The sequence below is a fragment of the Scardinius erythrophthalmus genome (genome assembly GCF_964197995.2).
Source record: "Scardinius erythrophthalmus genome assembly, chromosome: 1".
NCBI lineage: Eukaryota > Metazoa > Chordata > Actinopteri > Cypriniformes > Leuciscidae > Scardinius > Scardinius erythrophthalmus.
This window is the reverse complement of record NC_138221.1, coordinates 50,841,981-50,859,247: the sequence shown is the minus strand read 5'-3', so window position 1 is coordinate 50,859,247 and position 17,267 is coordinate 50,841,981. Positions and strand designations below refer to the sequence as shown.

Genomic DNA, 17,267 nt, shown 5'->3' with positions numbered 1-17,267 from the left:
AGACTCAATACAACATGTTATAAAAAAGCTTGTATAAAAAGATATGTCTTAAGACGTGTTTTAAAAGTCAACAAGCAATCGCTATTGCGAACATCAAGGGGAAGAGAGTTCCATAGGTGGATGGCAGCATGACTAAAAGATCTGGCACCCATGGTAGTTAGTCGAATCCGAGGTACCACAAGAGAAATTGAAGATGAAGATCTGAGAGCACGTGAAGGAGTGTAAACATGAAGAAGTTGTGTAAGGTATTGGGGTGCAAGATTATGAAGTGCCTTATAAGTAAGTAGCAAGATCTTGAATTCAACTCTATACTTTACTGGAAGCCAGAGCAATTGCTGAAGAACTGGAGAAATGTGCTCAGTAGAAGGTGTTCTAGATAGAACACGAGCTGCAGAATTCTGAACCAACTGAAGCTTATGTAGCAATTTGGAGGCAACACCTGTGAGAAGAGCATTCCAGTAGTCTATACGTGAAGTGACTAGTGCGTGAATGAGAACTGCAGTATTATTATTTGAAAGAAAGGGACGGAGATGGTTAATATTACGCAAGTAGAAGTATGCAATCCACGTGATATTAATAATTTGAGCTTCAAAGGATAGTGTGCTATCATGATGAAACCCAAACTTTTAACCTGTGAAGAAGGACCGATTGCAGTATTGTCAATGTACAAAGAAAAACAATCAGATTTAGACACAACAGATCTAGTGCCAACAAGCAAAGCCTCAGTTTTGTTGCCATTTACCTTCAAGAAGTTAGCTGAAAGCCAATCTTTAATTTCAGCTAAACAGCTGGACAAAGATGGTGGTGGAAAAGAACCAGTGGGTTTGGCAGACAGGTAAAGTTGGGTGTCATCCGTATAACAGTGAAAATGAATACCATATTTCTAGGGCTGGACCCGAATATTCGAATAATCGCTCGGTGGGTTGGTATTCGATTTGAAAATTTGACATTTGAATATTCGTTGTTTTTTGTTGTTGTTTTTTTTTGCACACCTGGGATCCCCCGCGAAACGGTTCTCATTCGCGCTTGAATAAGGCCGGCGACTCCGTTTTTATTTCGGCTCCCATGTTAACAGGTTGGAGTTTGCACACTACCTGCGTGAAACACGCGTCTCAGGTGGAAAACGCGTGCATGCTAGAAATAGAAGAACCGACGCCTAAAAGTGTTCTAGCAACGGGAGTGTTCTCTGGCTAGAGCACAGAACAGCAGAGTTTGTATGGACCGAAGTGCATGCCTGAGCTTGTGTTTTGGGTTAAGCTGCGTTGCTTTGACATTGTGGAAAATAGAATAATAGAAACAAAATGTATTAGCCTTTTTACCCGTTATTATCAATCTAAATTAATCTCGTTTTTAATTTAACTTAATTTTGTTTTTCTTTATTTAAATTTAATTTTTTTCTTTATTTAAAGGGTTAGTTCACCCAAAAATGAAAATTCTGTCAGTAATTACTCACCCTCATGTTGTTCCAACTGCGTAAGACCTTCGTTCATCTTCGGAACACAAATTAAGATATTTTTGATGAAATCTGAGCCATGTCTCACTCCTCCATAGGCTGCTATGTGACCGAAACTTGCTGGCCCAGAAAAGTTATTAAAGAGATTGTTAATATAGTCCAAGTGACTCCAGTGGCTCAATCTTAAAGAGCAACTTGCAGGTTAGAAGACCCAACAAGTCAATGTATAGAAAAATAATGTAGGAACTAGATTTTCTTAAAAAAAAATTTATAAATACGCTACAGTGGCTTCTGGAGTCGTTTTTGTGAGAAAATTTTACTTCCGCATCTGAAAATGGGCGTGACGGGCGAGAGTCGTGACGTAGCACGAGGGAGAGCGGTCGATTCAAACAACAGAGAAAAATGGATTGCAATGACATTTCGGACGCTGAGGAAATTGTTGACGGACCACAGCCATACAATTATGAGCCTGCTAGGCTGCCAAGAGAGCAGGGACAGGCCAGGATTAATGTTAGACAGAACATATTGGAACTTACAATAACAGAAACTAAGCTTTGATCAGGCGTTTGTCATGCTCATTAATATCCGCCCAGACTAACGTTACGTGATATAACTTAGCGGTTTCTCATCGAGAGACAGAGAGATATTTATTCCTGCAAACATTTTTTGTTCCATAGGTGCTTGTGTGGGAAATGCGAGGCAATGTTTACAGCTGAGGAAAGTCAGTGTTGCAGGGAGGTGGATGCATACTGGGCCTTAGTGGAAAATGCCCAACTTCCATGGTTGCAGTTAGTGTTACTACAGTAAAGCCATGGTGAATGTTGCTGATCTGTGGACACTGGATAGTTCGTTCATTCATTGCACAATGTTTATTCCTGGTTTCCACGTCAGCGCTGTTCGATCCGTTAATAACGGAGAAATGTGAATATTTCTCACTAGATCTCGCAGCGATGTTATTACTTCAGTGGCGAATTCAAATGCTTTATTTACTGGATCTCGCAGTTACAGTGTTGCTTGATCAGGCTCGCGCTGCACTGGTCCAAACTGATAAACAGTCCACACAAACACAATAACGAGTAGCTCAGTTTCGTTCCGCTTACATTGCGTTTGCCAGTTGATGTTGTGCTCGCGCCTACATCCGGCGGGAGAACCCGAAGATGTGTGCATAATTCTCCGGAGTGAAATGTGCGCCACAAACGACCGAGTGTGCGGTGACAGACGCGGCAGTGAAGTCTGCTCTCTTCACCTGAACAAAACGCACCCAAGAACGAAAAGCCTTGTTTTTCCTAGAAGGAAAATGATGGACACGATGTCCTGACAGGCTGCATTTTGTGCAACCAGCACAAACACAATAATTTACCATTATGGCTTCTCTAAAACTCGATCTAAAACTTTCTCTGTCGCTCACTACTGCTCTAACTACTACACCCACAATGAGAGCGCTGGCTGAACGCGAGCTCATATTTACCTCGGCATACGTCATATGACGCGTTGCTATATAGGGGGAAAGGCGTATTCCAGAGCCTAGCACATTTTCATCAAAATCTCTACAACCAATTAGATTTCATTAGTAATTTCTACATATGTGTTTTTAAAAAACCTCTTCAGACAATATCAAGTATTAATTCAGTTATAAATTTAACCTGCAAGTTGCTCTTTAAGTATATCAAGCGACGAGAATACTTTTTGTGCGCAAAAACAAACAAAAATAACGACTTTATTCCACTATTCATTTCCTTCTCTACTTACTCTAATCTACTTCTGTCTTTCCATCGGAGCTGCTTCCATCCTATTTGCGGCCAGGGCGTGACTCAAATGCTACGCTGTACACTTAGCAAAAAATAAAGGCAGCAGCTATTTCCGCTAAGTACAGTACATATAGCGATAGCTGCTATTTACACTTAGTTTAAATAACAATATTTTCCACTTACACTATGTAAAAATAGCAGTATTTTCTTTGCAATAAGTGTAAATAGTAGTTAGATGCTATTTATACGTATAAATGGTGGCAGATACTATTGCACTTCAGTGTTGTTGTACATTAAACGGTATGCACTAATAACAGAGTGTAAATGATTATATTTATTAAAATTATTAAATGGAAGCCGCCTTATTGGCACAATTAAGCCCTCCCTACCCCTAACCAATAAACACTTGATTATTAAACACGCGTTAGGCACTTTATTTCTAATATTTTCTTCATTTATAATAAATGCCTTTCCGATCTGATATGTGATGGGAAAAGTACGGAGCCCGGGAAGTCACCTGTGGGAGAAAAAAAAACAATCCGTGGCGACGGTTTTGCAATCCGTCCGCTCAGTTTTTAAACCGTACTCACGAATTCTCAAACTGTTCCCTTGGTTTAACAAATCGTGCCCACGAATTAATAAACATATTACTGTCTTAAGTGAACTAATTTATAGTTATTAACTCAAATAATAATAATAATAATAATAATTATTATTATTATTATTAGCCTACATTTTAGGCTACATAATTTAAAGACGTTTTTTTTTCAAAACTTAAAAAAAAATTAACAAAGCAATTCGTCAAATATCAGTCATAATACAGTTTAGAAAATAATAATAAAGTGAAGATTATCACAAATAAACAAAAGATTTTGATGCACGTCATTCATATTAAATCGTATATTCCACCCATACCCGCTACAATTGAGAATCACTTTAAGCATGCAGACGTATGTCAATTTGATGTATTCCACTTAATATTCAATAAAACAATATACAATTGTTGTTCGTTAACAACGTGTTCTTCTAAAATGAGAGTGAGCCACAAATCCGTGAGTACAGATTACAAACCCGTGGGAACAGATTGGGAAAGCATGGGCACGGTTTATGAATTTGTGGGTACAGATTGCAAAAACTGAAGGCACATTTTACAAATCTGAGAGCGCGGATTAGAAACTCGTGGGTACGGTTTATTAATCCGTGGGCACGATTTGTTAAACCAAGGGAACAGTTTGAGAATTCGTGAGTACAGTTTATAAACTGAGCGGACGGATTGCAAAACCGTCGCCACGGATTGTTTTTTTTTCTCCCACAGGTGACTTCCCGGGCTCCGTAGTACGTAGTTAGTTTGCACTTAGTGTAAATAGACACTCCGAAAAAAGGAAATGCATTCCAAGTTGATTTTGGTTCATTTAGAATTGATGGATGAACTTGCACCTGGACTGGACAGGTTTATTAATTAACTTGTCAATTGTGATAATACCTTCCTCAGTTACGAATGTCACTATCTTGTTTACTTTAATCAGTGTTAGAAAGTCACAGCTATTGCGAGATTAGAAAAGAAGCTTGATTTTAACATCTGTTATCTTTCCCAAACACTGACTGTTTGAATGTAGCAAATGGAAAATACATACAGACACTCTGCTCTCTTCATCTCGGTCTCCTTTATGTCTGTGTCTTCCAGCTTCCCTCTCCTACAGCCATGGGAGCAGCGCTGCGAGGGATTTCCTGTTACCTACGAGAGGTACTCTACCCCAAAACCACCTGTTTTCTCTCCGTCTCTCTCACAGCGAAAAAGACCATTAATAAAGCACTGACATTTCCGGATGAGAGTTCGCAATGACGTTTTAAATAATGCCTGCTGATTAATGCTCTCACACTCAAATGTTTTTACACTGGGATCTAAACTCATTTGCATTTCAATAAGAACATTGAGCACATTAAGATAAGTGGGACGGAAGAAATTGATTAGCATTTTCATTACCATCCAAAATTGTTCTCAACATGCTAGGCGCCCCACGATGAGAAATACCGGAAAGTAAAAAGGACAGGAGGAGGATGAGGACGGGGTCGGTTAAGGAAAGGGCAGGCATGTGGATGTGCTATCTGCCCATTTCCGTGTTTAAAGCAAATCCCTTCTCTGTCTCTCAACAAGAACGAATGTGGCATCCATAAATTACGGATAAGATTAGCTAAACGGCATTGTGGCCCCCAGAGAGATGAGATACAATTGGTTCTATTTTACTTGGTGTTGTAGTAGAGCACTTATGTTGCCAATGCTCAGTGTTGATAATTTCACGACAGAAGCTGCTAAACAGTGAGCCAGAGAGAGAGAAAGAATTCAAATCCATTTCTCTTGATTTAACCAGGGGGGGTGGGGGGCATTTTAGATCTTATCAGCCTGGCTCATGAATAATAATTAGGTGACAGTATAACAGTACTGAAAGCGTGTAAATGGACACTAGCCACATTAGGGTTACTGTTTACCCATTGTAATTACGCATTCATTCATTTGATTATTGCCAAAAACACTTATTTTATATACATTCCTCTCTCTGTTTCTCAATTTTGTCATTAATAAAATGATAAAAGATAAATTTGAAAGGACAGAGGCGGAAGAACACTTTGCCGCCCACCTGAAAGCATCAGAGATTTCTGAAGACCAGAATAATAACATTTTCAAAGGAAGGGGAGCGATTATGTGAAAAAGACAGGAGAAAGCCACAGACGGCATAGATAGGGAAAATGAAGAAAGAGGGAGCGAGAGGTTACAGGGTTATGAATGGACAGAGGGTGCTGGATGAGTGACAGACCACACACTAACAGGTCTCTGGAGGAAGAGAACAAGAACTGACAGGGGAAAACTGCTGAACTGCTTAGAGGGATCACAGAGACATTGATGGCCAAATGAAATGATGGGACAGTTCACTCAAAAAATTTAATAATTTTGTAGCAAATGAAATCATTTACTCACCCTCATGCCGTTCCAAATCTGACTTTCTTCTGTAGAGAACAAAAGGAGATGTTAGGCAAGATTTTAATGCAAATGCAACAACTTTGTTTAGGGAACAGACTGAAACTTAAGTCATTATTCCTGGAAAACTTCAGCATAATAGGTGCCCCTGTGGAAAAAAAAGTACATTTTAGCATACTTTTAAAAAGAGTACTTATTACAGAAATAATAATCCTAGTGGTGAAACCCCTGTGGTGAAAATTCAGCTTTAAAAGTTGTTTATATGTGTATGTGGTGTTTATAATATTCTTTAAGACAAACCATGTGCAGATTCATAAGTCAACAGTCAACACCATTGCTGAGTATTTTCTCTTTAAAACTGCGGTGAACCAAAGACAGTCTCAAAAACGTGGTTTGAAATCGCTGGTGTTTCTGACGTCACAAACTACCTTGTAACCAATCACGTCAACGAGTGGATCTCTGAGCTGGTGTGAGTGAGTGGAGGCGGGACTAATTTGCATATTCATAGAACCGTGTATCCTAAATTAAGCAAGGGTGTAGAGTTACATTCAAGCTATTTAAGGCATGAAAAAAAAATTATATGTAATTTTGGTGATCAAAGAGGAGTTTTAATAAAATTATTGATACTTAATACTTTGTTTTTCCCTTTAAGGGAAATTTGTTTTGGGCAATACAGGTGAAGCTGCATAACAAGATACCCACATCAATATCAATCACACAGTCGTGTCCTTTGCACTACAGTTTAACAGCCTTGTAGCCAAAGGAACAAAATAATTGTTATAGCGGTTATACCTAAACCTTGGGATACGAAAACGTCGACCAGATGGAAGTGGTTTGAATTCTGGATAAAGCACATGATAAGGGTCCAGAGTCCTTTTCCTTGCCTGTTTAAAAGTTTGTTAAAAATAGACTGAAGATGGGGGTGATACCCTAGACCAACCACCTTCATTGCCGTACGCACCAAATGGTTCAACTGAGATCTAGGAGTAACTGTCAAATTACTGATCTAGGCCGCTATACCATACAGTAAGATGGATTCAATACAGGCATGATAAAACAGCAACATGACTCTCTGAGCGACTCCAAAAAGTCTAAGCCTCCATAAAAAGTAAATTTTTTGTTTCACCTTTTGATTCAGATTATCCACATGCACCACCCATGAAAGTTTATTATCAATAAGCAAACTTAAGTATTTGTATGTAGCAACTTGTCTAATGGGTCATTGCTAATCATGATAGGTGAGTGGTTGCCTACTCATTTGGGATCAAAAATAATTTCCTTTGTTTTTCTAACGTTAATTTCAAGACTGTGTTCTTTACTCCATGTAACAAAGTTTGCAATCTCTGTAGTATAATGTTGAATGACCTTATCCTTAAACAGAAGACCAAGAATGGCAGTATCATCTGAGAATTTTATGACAATATACCCAGGATGATGTCCTACATTCATTGGTGTACAGTGTAAATAAGAGTGGTGAACATACACACCCCTAGGGGATACCAATACTAATCAGAAAGAGTCTGCTTGACTCTAACTTGAGTCCTACCAGTAAGAAATGCATGGAACCATTTAAATGGTATTTAATAGCCATACTATTTGGTTTGTTGTGGCTGCACGGTATTAAAAGCAGAGCTCAGATCAAGAAAAAACAACCTGGCATAAGCCTTAGGATCCTCTAGATGTTTTAAAACATGATGCACCACAGTAAGGTTAGCATCATCGGTGCCCCTATTGATTTGATAGGCAAACTGATAAGGATCAAGAAGGTCCTTAACCTCTTCCTTAAGCTTCCACACCATGATCCTCGCCAAACATTTAATCACAACGCAGGTTAAGGCGACTAAGCGATAGTCGTTATACTCTTGAGGACTAGGTCTTTTTGGAACTGGTATAATAATGGATTGTGTCCCAAATATCTGGAATAATATGTAAATCAATGGACCTCTGAAAAATGCCAAAAATGTCTGAAGAAATTACAAAATGCAATTAGCTAAACTTTAGAGTGCTTTTTTGACACACTTAAATAGGACTTGAGTTCATAATTACATCTATTTTGTTTGAAATATGGTTAAATATGGCTATACATGCCAAATGTACTGACAAGAATGTATAGTAAATTTAAATATACTTAATGTCATGTAATTAATGTCATGTGTGTCATGTATTTCAATATATTTGTAATTCCACTTTGTAATGATGAAGTTACAATTTAGTACATTTATATTAACTTCAAATGAAAATATCGAATAACACTCTACAGTTAAAATTATAATCAAGTACTTTACATGCACTTTAGTATATTAGTCAACACATCAAAATAAGTGAACTTCTTTAAAGTACGACAAAAGATTATTCGAACATAAAGATTTAAAATGTGCTTTAAAATAAAACTTTTAATATTACATTATTACAAAGTGTACTTTTTTAAAAGTGTTCTGAATTTTGTTAAGAAACTTAGCCATTAAAGTGTACTCTCTTTAAGTACACCCAAGTGGCCTTTCATTTCATTAATTATTTTCACCACATTAATTTCGTTGTATTGAAAAGAACAGCTTGGACATTCTGCTAAACTTTTCCTTTTGTGTTATATATATATAAATATATATATCTTACAGCTTGGAAAGCCATGAGGGAGAGCCTGATGACAAATGAAAATTTAAATTTTTAGATGAACGATTCCTTTAAAAAAAGGAGAGTTGAATACAACTGAGAGTTGGAAATGTTATAAAAAGAAAAAAGGTGGAGGAAGAGAACAAGTTCCAGTCACGAAGGTAGGATCACAGACAGAGTTTATGGCGCAATAGTCACAATGTTTATTTAAAGCTCTTGTTTTGGTGTCATGACTGGCACACATACAGATTCTGGTGGAGGCTGATGACTGGTGCCATGCCATCTGCTGCTAATCACTCAAATCTGAATATGAAAGCTGTGCGAGTGCGCGTATGTGCGTGTGCCCAGCCTCACTGCACACCTGTTTACCTGCTGGATACACCCCCTCATTATCATTAGTGGGTCTGCATGATGGAGGTCATTAGTTTGAAACTTCATGGAGCACAGCAGCCAAAAACCCAAGCAATTCATGCTACAGCATTTAAACTGCGCTAAATGAATTTATCCCATTCTGAAATGCCATTGACATTTTAAGGAGTCGAAGAAACTTGCACTGTCAGAGGAAAGCCACTGCTGTGCCACCATCTGCTTCTTTGCAACTAATTTGCCTCAAAGATTTTCTAGCAAAAACATCTAATCTTATTATATGACGTTTGCATTTTACTGTAGTGAGCTAATTGATTATACTGAAACATCGTTATCATACCTATTATATGATATGCATGCAAATACTGGAAACAAAATCAATTCTTCCACCCCGAAGTATGCATTTTTATCTTAACATTGCATATTTATGTTTGCCCTAAAGTACAAATACGTAGGTGTGAAACCGCAACACTTGCAAATAACAGCAACGTCAAAGTGGCCATTCTTAGTGTAGTTGACCTCATGAGGCAGGGAATTATATGTGCGGCTATTTTGTCTGTCTCTTGAGCATTTGGCAGCTGGGTTGCTCTCCTCGCTGTTTGCATTATGAGTTGTCTGTTTATAACACAGGGGTCGCCCCTCATTCTGCCCACTATCTGTATGTGTCTCCTCACTGTTAATTTAATGAAGGTCTGGCGAAGCAACTTTCACTCACTCCAGCTCTGTCTCACACACACACACACACACATACACACACACACACACACACACACACACATACACACTCACACTCTCTATCTGTATCTATCCCCACACAATTATATTAATGAAACATCAGGCTTGCCAGAAAACAGGTTTGGCATGGCATGCTTCTCACTAATGGGCATACACACCCGCAACCCTTGCACAAACACACACACACACACAAACAATGTGGCAAACAGGGCTGTAAGGAGAATTTCAAAGTGCAAGGTAAAGAACTAGAAATAACAAGGCTCTTTTTAGAAAAACAAACAGAGGGAGCGAGACACTGTGATGATTACCCTATTGATCCTGTTCTTTAGCTGGTTACTGTGGGTGCGGCCGGGAGAGAGAAAAAGAGAGAGAGACACAGACAGCTTAAAACAAAGCAAGGCAGGAATAGAGTATGAAAGATGGATATAAAGCTTACGGCTCTCTTTGTGAATTTTCATATGCAAAGATATTACACTTTCCTCGTAAATGCATTTCCACTGTTATGTCACACTGAAAATGTGGAATGTGAAATCCTTTTAGCTTAAATATATATTGGTCATTCCTGTTATGAAGTACTTTTTAGCTCCGTAACTTTTATAAAATGAATATGCCTAAGTATTTCTAAAAGAAAAAGGGGTACACCAGACTTACAGAAACTCAATTAAATTGTATTAATTATGCCTTGATTACTTACACAACAGCAAGAAAAAGAACAGGATGGAAACTAACCTTCTAAATGCGCGCTCTATTGCGAGTAAGGCTTTTACTTTGAATAATTATTTCACTAAGGAGAACTTGGATTTCCTGTTCATTACGGAGACATGGCAGCGTGAAAACGAACATTTCCATCTAAAAGAACTATGCCCCTCGGACTGCTCCGTGTTTGGGTCCCCTCGGCTAGCGCGCCGTGGAGGTGGACTTGCGCTGGTCTTTCGGGACTCTTTCTGCTGTAGTTTGATGGACAACACTCTATTCGATTCCTTCGAGCTGCAGATGTGTAAGGTTGGAAAAATACACCCTTTTTACTGTATTTTAGTTTACCGACCTCCTGGTCCCGCACGGTCATTTCTTGATGATTTATCCAAGCTTTTAACATCTACTATTAAACTAGATCGCGTCTTAGTCCTTGGTGACTTTAATCTGCATATTGACAATCCTACTTGTTCAAATGCAGTTGAACTGCTGTCTATTATGGATTCTTTCAATTTTGTACAACATGTTTCTGGCCCCACACATAAAAAAGGCCACACGTTGGATTTGGTTTTCTCTCTTGGCCTAAATATTGATAATCTAAGTGTTGAAGAATTTCAAATTAGTGACCATTGTTGTATTTCTTTTGATTTGACACATAATATGATGCCTACTGTCTGTAAAGCTGAAACACAAAAACGCATTATTAGTGAGACAACACCCAGTGATTTCTCTGCCTCATTTGACTCTCGTTCCTTTATTGATTGTGATGATGTTGATTCGTTTGTGCAACGTTTCAACAACCACTGTCTATCAGTTTTGGATACAGTAGCCCCTGTTAAGAATATTTCTGGGTCAAAGAGAAAGGAGCTCCCATGGATAAATGATAACATTTGTAGCTTTAGAAGGAAATGTCGGAAGACAGAGCGTATGTGGAAAGCCACTAAATTAGAGGTACATAGACTCCATTTAAAAGACATGATGCTGGATCTAAATGAATTAATAAAGCAGGCTCGCTCAACTTATTTTTCTAACCTAGTGTTAGGAAATAAGAAAAATCCCAAAGTCTTGTTTGACACTATTGAACATCTCACTGCACCTTCAGCTACTCAGGTACCTGTGTACACAGATGAGGACTGTAACTACTTTTTGTCATTTTTTTTGAGCAAAGTACATGACATTAGGGCCAGTATAATTCCTCCACGTACTGGTGTTTGCTCTACTGTGTTCTCACCGGTATCATCTTGGTCATCCTTCACTCCCGTCAGCTTACAGGATGTGAGGACAATAATAGGAAACATTAAACCATCTTCAAGCCCCGTTGATGTTATCCCAACAACTTTATTGCTGAAATTGTTTGAAACTATTGGCCCCTGCTTGGTAAAAATAATTAATCTGTCACTTACATCTGGCTCAGTCCCCAGCTACTTCAAACATGCGGTGGTAAACCCAATCCTTAAAAAACCCAATCTTGACCCATCAGAACCAAAAAACTATAGACCTATATCTAAACTTCCATTTATCTCCAAGATTTTGGAAAAAGTAGTGGCAAGCCAGCTGACCTCCTTTATGGAGCAACACAGCTTGTTTGATACTTTTCAATCTGGATTTCGGAAATTACACTCCACTGAAACAGCTCTCATAAAAGTCTCTAGTGACGTGATGATGGCATCAGACTCTGGCCGCTATACCGTACTTGTACTTCTTGATCTGACGTCTGCATTTGACACTGTCGATCACAGTATACTGTTAAATCGTCTTCATGATGAGATGGGACTATCAGGATCTGTCCTTCAGTGGTTCTCTTCTTATATTCAAGATAGAACCTTTAATGTTGCAGCAAACAATGTACAGTCTGAGGTGTCAAATTTATCCTGCGGAGTGGCTCAAGGGTCAGTTTTGGGTCCAATCCTGTTTTTATTGTATATTTTGCCACTTGGTCAAATTATCAATTGTTTTAAAGATGTATCATATCATTTGTATGCCGATGATGTCCAGTTGTATTGTTCTTTTAATGACGCTGAGTTCCACCGCCTGTCCCTGTTTTTAGAGTGTGTGTCCTCCATTAAAGACTGGCTGGCCACTAACTACTTGCAGGTAAACTCAAACAAGACAGAAACGCTAATATTCGCCCCAGACCATAAGACCTCGCTGATCAAACAGCACCTCGGCTCTCTAGGCCCCTTGGTCAAGTCCAGCCTCAGAAACCTGGGGGTTGTGTTTGACCAGGAAATGTCTTTGGAGACACACTCTAAACAGCTTGTACGAAATTGCTTTCATCACCTTAGAAATATATCTAAAATTCGTAAAATGGTGTCGAAAAATGATCTGGAAATGATAATTCACGCTTTCATATCAACAAGACTGGACTACTGCAACTCTGTTTTTACCTGTCTAAATAAGTCTGCTCTAAACAAACTACAAACTGTTCAAAATTCTGCTGCTAGACTTTTAACAGGTGCCCCTCGAAGGTCTCATATCACTCCAGTCCTGTCGGCTCTCCATTGGCTCCCTGTAAAATTCAGGATCGATTTTAAGATTTTAGTACTGACTTTCAGAGCCTTAAAGGGGCAAGCCCCACAGTACATTCTGGACCTTTTGAAGCCCTATTCTGCTGGCCGGACTCTTCGGTCCTCTGGCCAGAACCTGCTTGTTGTCCCTAAGACTCGTTATAAGACACGAGGGGACCTGTCCTTTGAGTCTGTTGCTCCCAGATTGTGGAATGCTTTACCCCTATCCATATGCATGATAGACTCTATTACCTCTTTTAAAATTAATCTGAAAACATGTTTATTTAGGCAAGCTTTTGGTTGATGGGTTTTCATTAGTCTCACAAAAATTTTTACATATGTAAATGTTTTATATTTGTTTGTTTTTCTTATGTTTTTGTACAGCACTTTGTGATTTTATCTGCGAAAAGCGCTTTATAAATAAATTTTACTTACTTACTTACTTACTAACAGATTGGACATGTAGAAATAAATAAGGATTAATTATTGCTTAGTGAGGGATTGAGAGTTACATTGCTGGTAAGTTCACTATTTGTATTATATCATGCTGGCAAATCAACTATTACCACAAAACAGAATTAATCAAATCATTATTAGTCCTTACTTATGTTTGTGCTGTTGTTTTCCCAGCAAAAGTGATTTCACATCCTGGAGGATGATGTTATTAAGGATCTGGCATTTATCTGTAAGCGATAAGAGATAAGAGAAATAGGAAAGAAAAACTGAGCATACAAGAAAATCCAACATGTTTATTAAAGTTATTTTAATAAGGGAATGAAAAAATGAAGAAACACGTGTAATATTTCTTGAATATTAAATTGCAATTAAAAAAGCAGCATCTGTTCAAATCAAAGTGAAATTATATACAATTTACCTGCGCGTGAAATTAAGAGAAGATAAAAAGGAACTAATATCATTTACATCTTTCATTTTTATTTTATACTTTAATATATTTAGACATGCAGACATGAAACTGTACTTTACAACAGAAATGACACACATGGATGTGCTCTTTATTGTGTTTCCTCTATATCTCTGCATCAGTCTAAACTTTGATCTTCCCCATTACAATCATTTATAGCTCCTGACTCAGCCAGGTAACAGAAAAAAAAATGGTTTTAACCCATACAGAAGGTTTATCGAATATTTCATGTAAATATTGTTGCTCTTGTGGTGTAAGTGTTACATATTCAGTCACACTTGAGCATTCTCTGCATGCATTATTAATGTGCATTTAAATAAGCTTCTCTCGAGCCTTACTGAGGCTTACTGTGTGTGTGTGTGTGTGTGTGTGTGTGTGTGTGTGTGTGTGTGTGTGTGTGTGTGTGTGTGTGTGTGTGTGTGTGTGTGTGTGTGTGTGTGTGTGTGTGTGCACGCAAGCGTTGCACCAAATCAGACAATTATGTCTCATTAAGTCTCCATATCTCAAAATCCTGAAGAAGCTGTGCTTAGATCTTCCCGCTTCCCCCTTTGAGAGCCATTGAAGCTGAGCTGAGCCTAAACAGACCAGAAAGAGAGAATGATAAATGACTGTCTGCATGTAGTAGAGGATGAGTATGAATCATACAAGTCATCATAGAGCATTTACAGAAGACTACACAATTTTAAATGGTTATTTTCCATTTTACGACCGAATAAACATCTTGTATTAGAATCAATATTAGTATTTTATTTTATGGAAATAATTTTTATTGAATTTTCCAAAACAACAGATTGCCATGATTTAAAAATGAGCCTAGTGCATAGATGTCACATTACACTAACATCCTGACATGCCATAACCAGCTGTTTATAATTATTCTACATGATGAACATTCTCAGATTTTACCCAGAGGGAGTCCTTGTCATTGGTTCGGTTGTATGCCTTGTACCAAGTCTCCTACTCCGTCACTTTTAATATAGATGATTTATTACAATGCTTGCAAGACAGAGCTGTATTGATATTCCGGGTTAGGGTTTGTGCTAAACCTCTAATTTACCACTGGTACTAAATGCTTAATGTACTTCAATCAAAAACTTATATGTTAAGAAATGTAAGTACACAACCCTAGGGAGTCAGCTATTTTTATGGCTGTCTCATTGTCAAAATTGCTCCAAGGCATCAAAATGCACAAAAATTTCTACGAAATGAATTATTCGAAACACTATACCGAATAGCTGTATCTGGTATAGACCATATACTGATCCTGCCGTAATGTACACAGTTAAATAGCTACCTTTAACATTTGAAACCATGTATGTTGCAGAAAACTGAATCGTCAGTGTTTCATTGTTTAGTAGACCAAGGCCCTTGCTAGTGCGAATTTACATTCATGAGGTACTGATTAACAAGTCACAAATTCACTCGTGTGAGGCAGCTCAAGATTAAAGTTTAAAAATATTCCATTGTCTTACACATTCATAGAATGTCAAATGTAACCAACAGCGATGGTGTCATCATAAAATTTGCACACTGAACTGTGATTAGTCTTCTTTCTTACATTTATTTGCATACAGAATTTTGTCTGCGTCTTCTTTTCATACATAGCTGCCTGACTGTTGATTATCGAGTAACCGACTGCAAACAAGATGTGATGCGGCATTTCATAATGTCATTGCACTGGATCATTTAAGCCTTAAACCTAATAAGCCCACCTAAAATTGAGAACATTATTTTTTTTGCTGCCTTGCAACAACTGGTATTTAGATACATTTTAGGATCTGACATACATTTGTTCTTTTTTTTTTTTTTTTTTTTTGCAGTGGGAGAATGAACAAATGACCAGTTTGGAAGAGAGGGGCCGAATATTGATTTCACTGCAGTTCCTTACCCCGCCTGCAGAGGGCGAAGGAGAGGGCCGACGAGGGGGCTTGTGTGTCGGAGTGCTGCGCTGTGCCCATCTGGCCGCCATGGACGTCAACGGCTTCTCAGATCCCTATGTGAAAATGTGAGACTTCTGCAAAAAAAAAAAAAAACACTGAGAGAGCACAGACATTCAGCGAAAACACACTTGCTTTGGATCTCGATGCCTCATGAGAAACACAGAAAAGAAGAAATGAACACCAGTTTGGAAGGAAGGTGACATAAACAGTTCTCAGACGTAGAGAGCGATTAGGAGAAACTGTAAAAAATAGAGAGAATAAAAGAGACAGATAGTGTAATAAGGCTAAAAAAATCTCTCTACGTCCTACATCTTTCCTCTGATGTGTCTTTGCATCTCACGCTCTCATTTGTGCCCCCCTCTAATCTCTCATTATTTTTCTCACATCATGTATTAAAATAAACGCTCCCAAACAGTTCTTCCTCCCCAGGCAAAATGGCATAAGAACAGACAGGTCCCCCACCCACGCTCACGTCCCTTCCAGTCACTCTCTCTCTTTCTCTCTCTCTCTCTCTCTCTCTCTCTCTCTCCATTCCTTTCACAAATACACACATACTCATTCTCTCTTTTCCTCAGGATCAAAGCCATATTCTAACTATGTGTCTTGGAGAGGGTGGGGAAGAGTCAACAGCAGTACATAAAGCAAATCAAATTTTTATGGAAGCCAGTGGGATGTCACAGCAAAAGCCGAAAAGCAAACAGCTTGGCACGAATGTGTCCGGAGTCCATTCCGTATTTGTGCGACAGCAGCGCCGCTTGTTTTAATCTCCTGCTCTCCCACTGTCCTGCTCTTCCTACAGCCCTCACTTTGTTCCTCCATGTGCCTTTCTCTTTCCAGATACCTGAAGCCAGATGTGAAGAAGAAATCCAAACACAAAACGGCAGTGATTAAAAAGACTCTTAACCCAGAATTCAATGAGGTATGGATAAACTGGCAGGGAGTGTGTCAAGTGTTTTGAGTCTTAATGAGATGCCTGGTCCAATATTCCTTTGGTCTGCGTCTTTGCTCATATTCCCAGAAGACCCCCGCCTAAACCCACTTTTGTTTTTCGTGTTGTACGTTTCATTTCCGTCATGTCCGTTTCTCTTTTTTTCCCTCTCCTCCTTCCCGTCTGTCTCACGCTCTCTCTGTCATGTGGGCGGTTGGCGGTCGCCAGTAAGGCTAAGTGTTTTGTTTCCATTCACTCAGAAGTAATACACACCCAGATTGGCCGTATAATTACTCCTTGGCTCAGACTCCTGCTCGCTCCAATCTCACACACCTCTATCTGCCTAAAAGCAGGTCTGCCCTCTGCTCCACGGGAGCCCTCTCAACAAAAC

General features: G+C 38.7%; 1 protein-coding gene across 1 annotated transcript in view; it reads left to right on the top strand.

Moving 5' to 3' along the window:
• The window catches only part of doc2a (double C2-like domains, alpha), a gene marked incomplete at its 5' end in the record, with an annotated part of 29,446 nt that overhangs the window by 9,288 nt on the left and 2,891 nt on the right, over window positions 1-17,267 (top strand). The window contains 3 exons of the mRNA XM_081363223.1: window positions 4,886-4,945; window positions 15,829-16,013; window positions 16,786-16,867. Of these exons, the coding sequence (XP_081219349.1) occupies window positions 4,886-4,945; window positions 15,829-16,013; window positions 16,786-16,867 (327 nt within the window). The remainder of the gene's footprint in view (window positions 1-4,885; window positions 4,946-15,828; window positions 16,014-16,785; window positions 16,868-17,267) is intronic.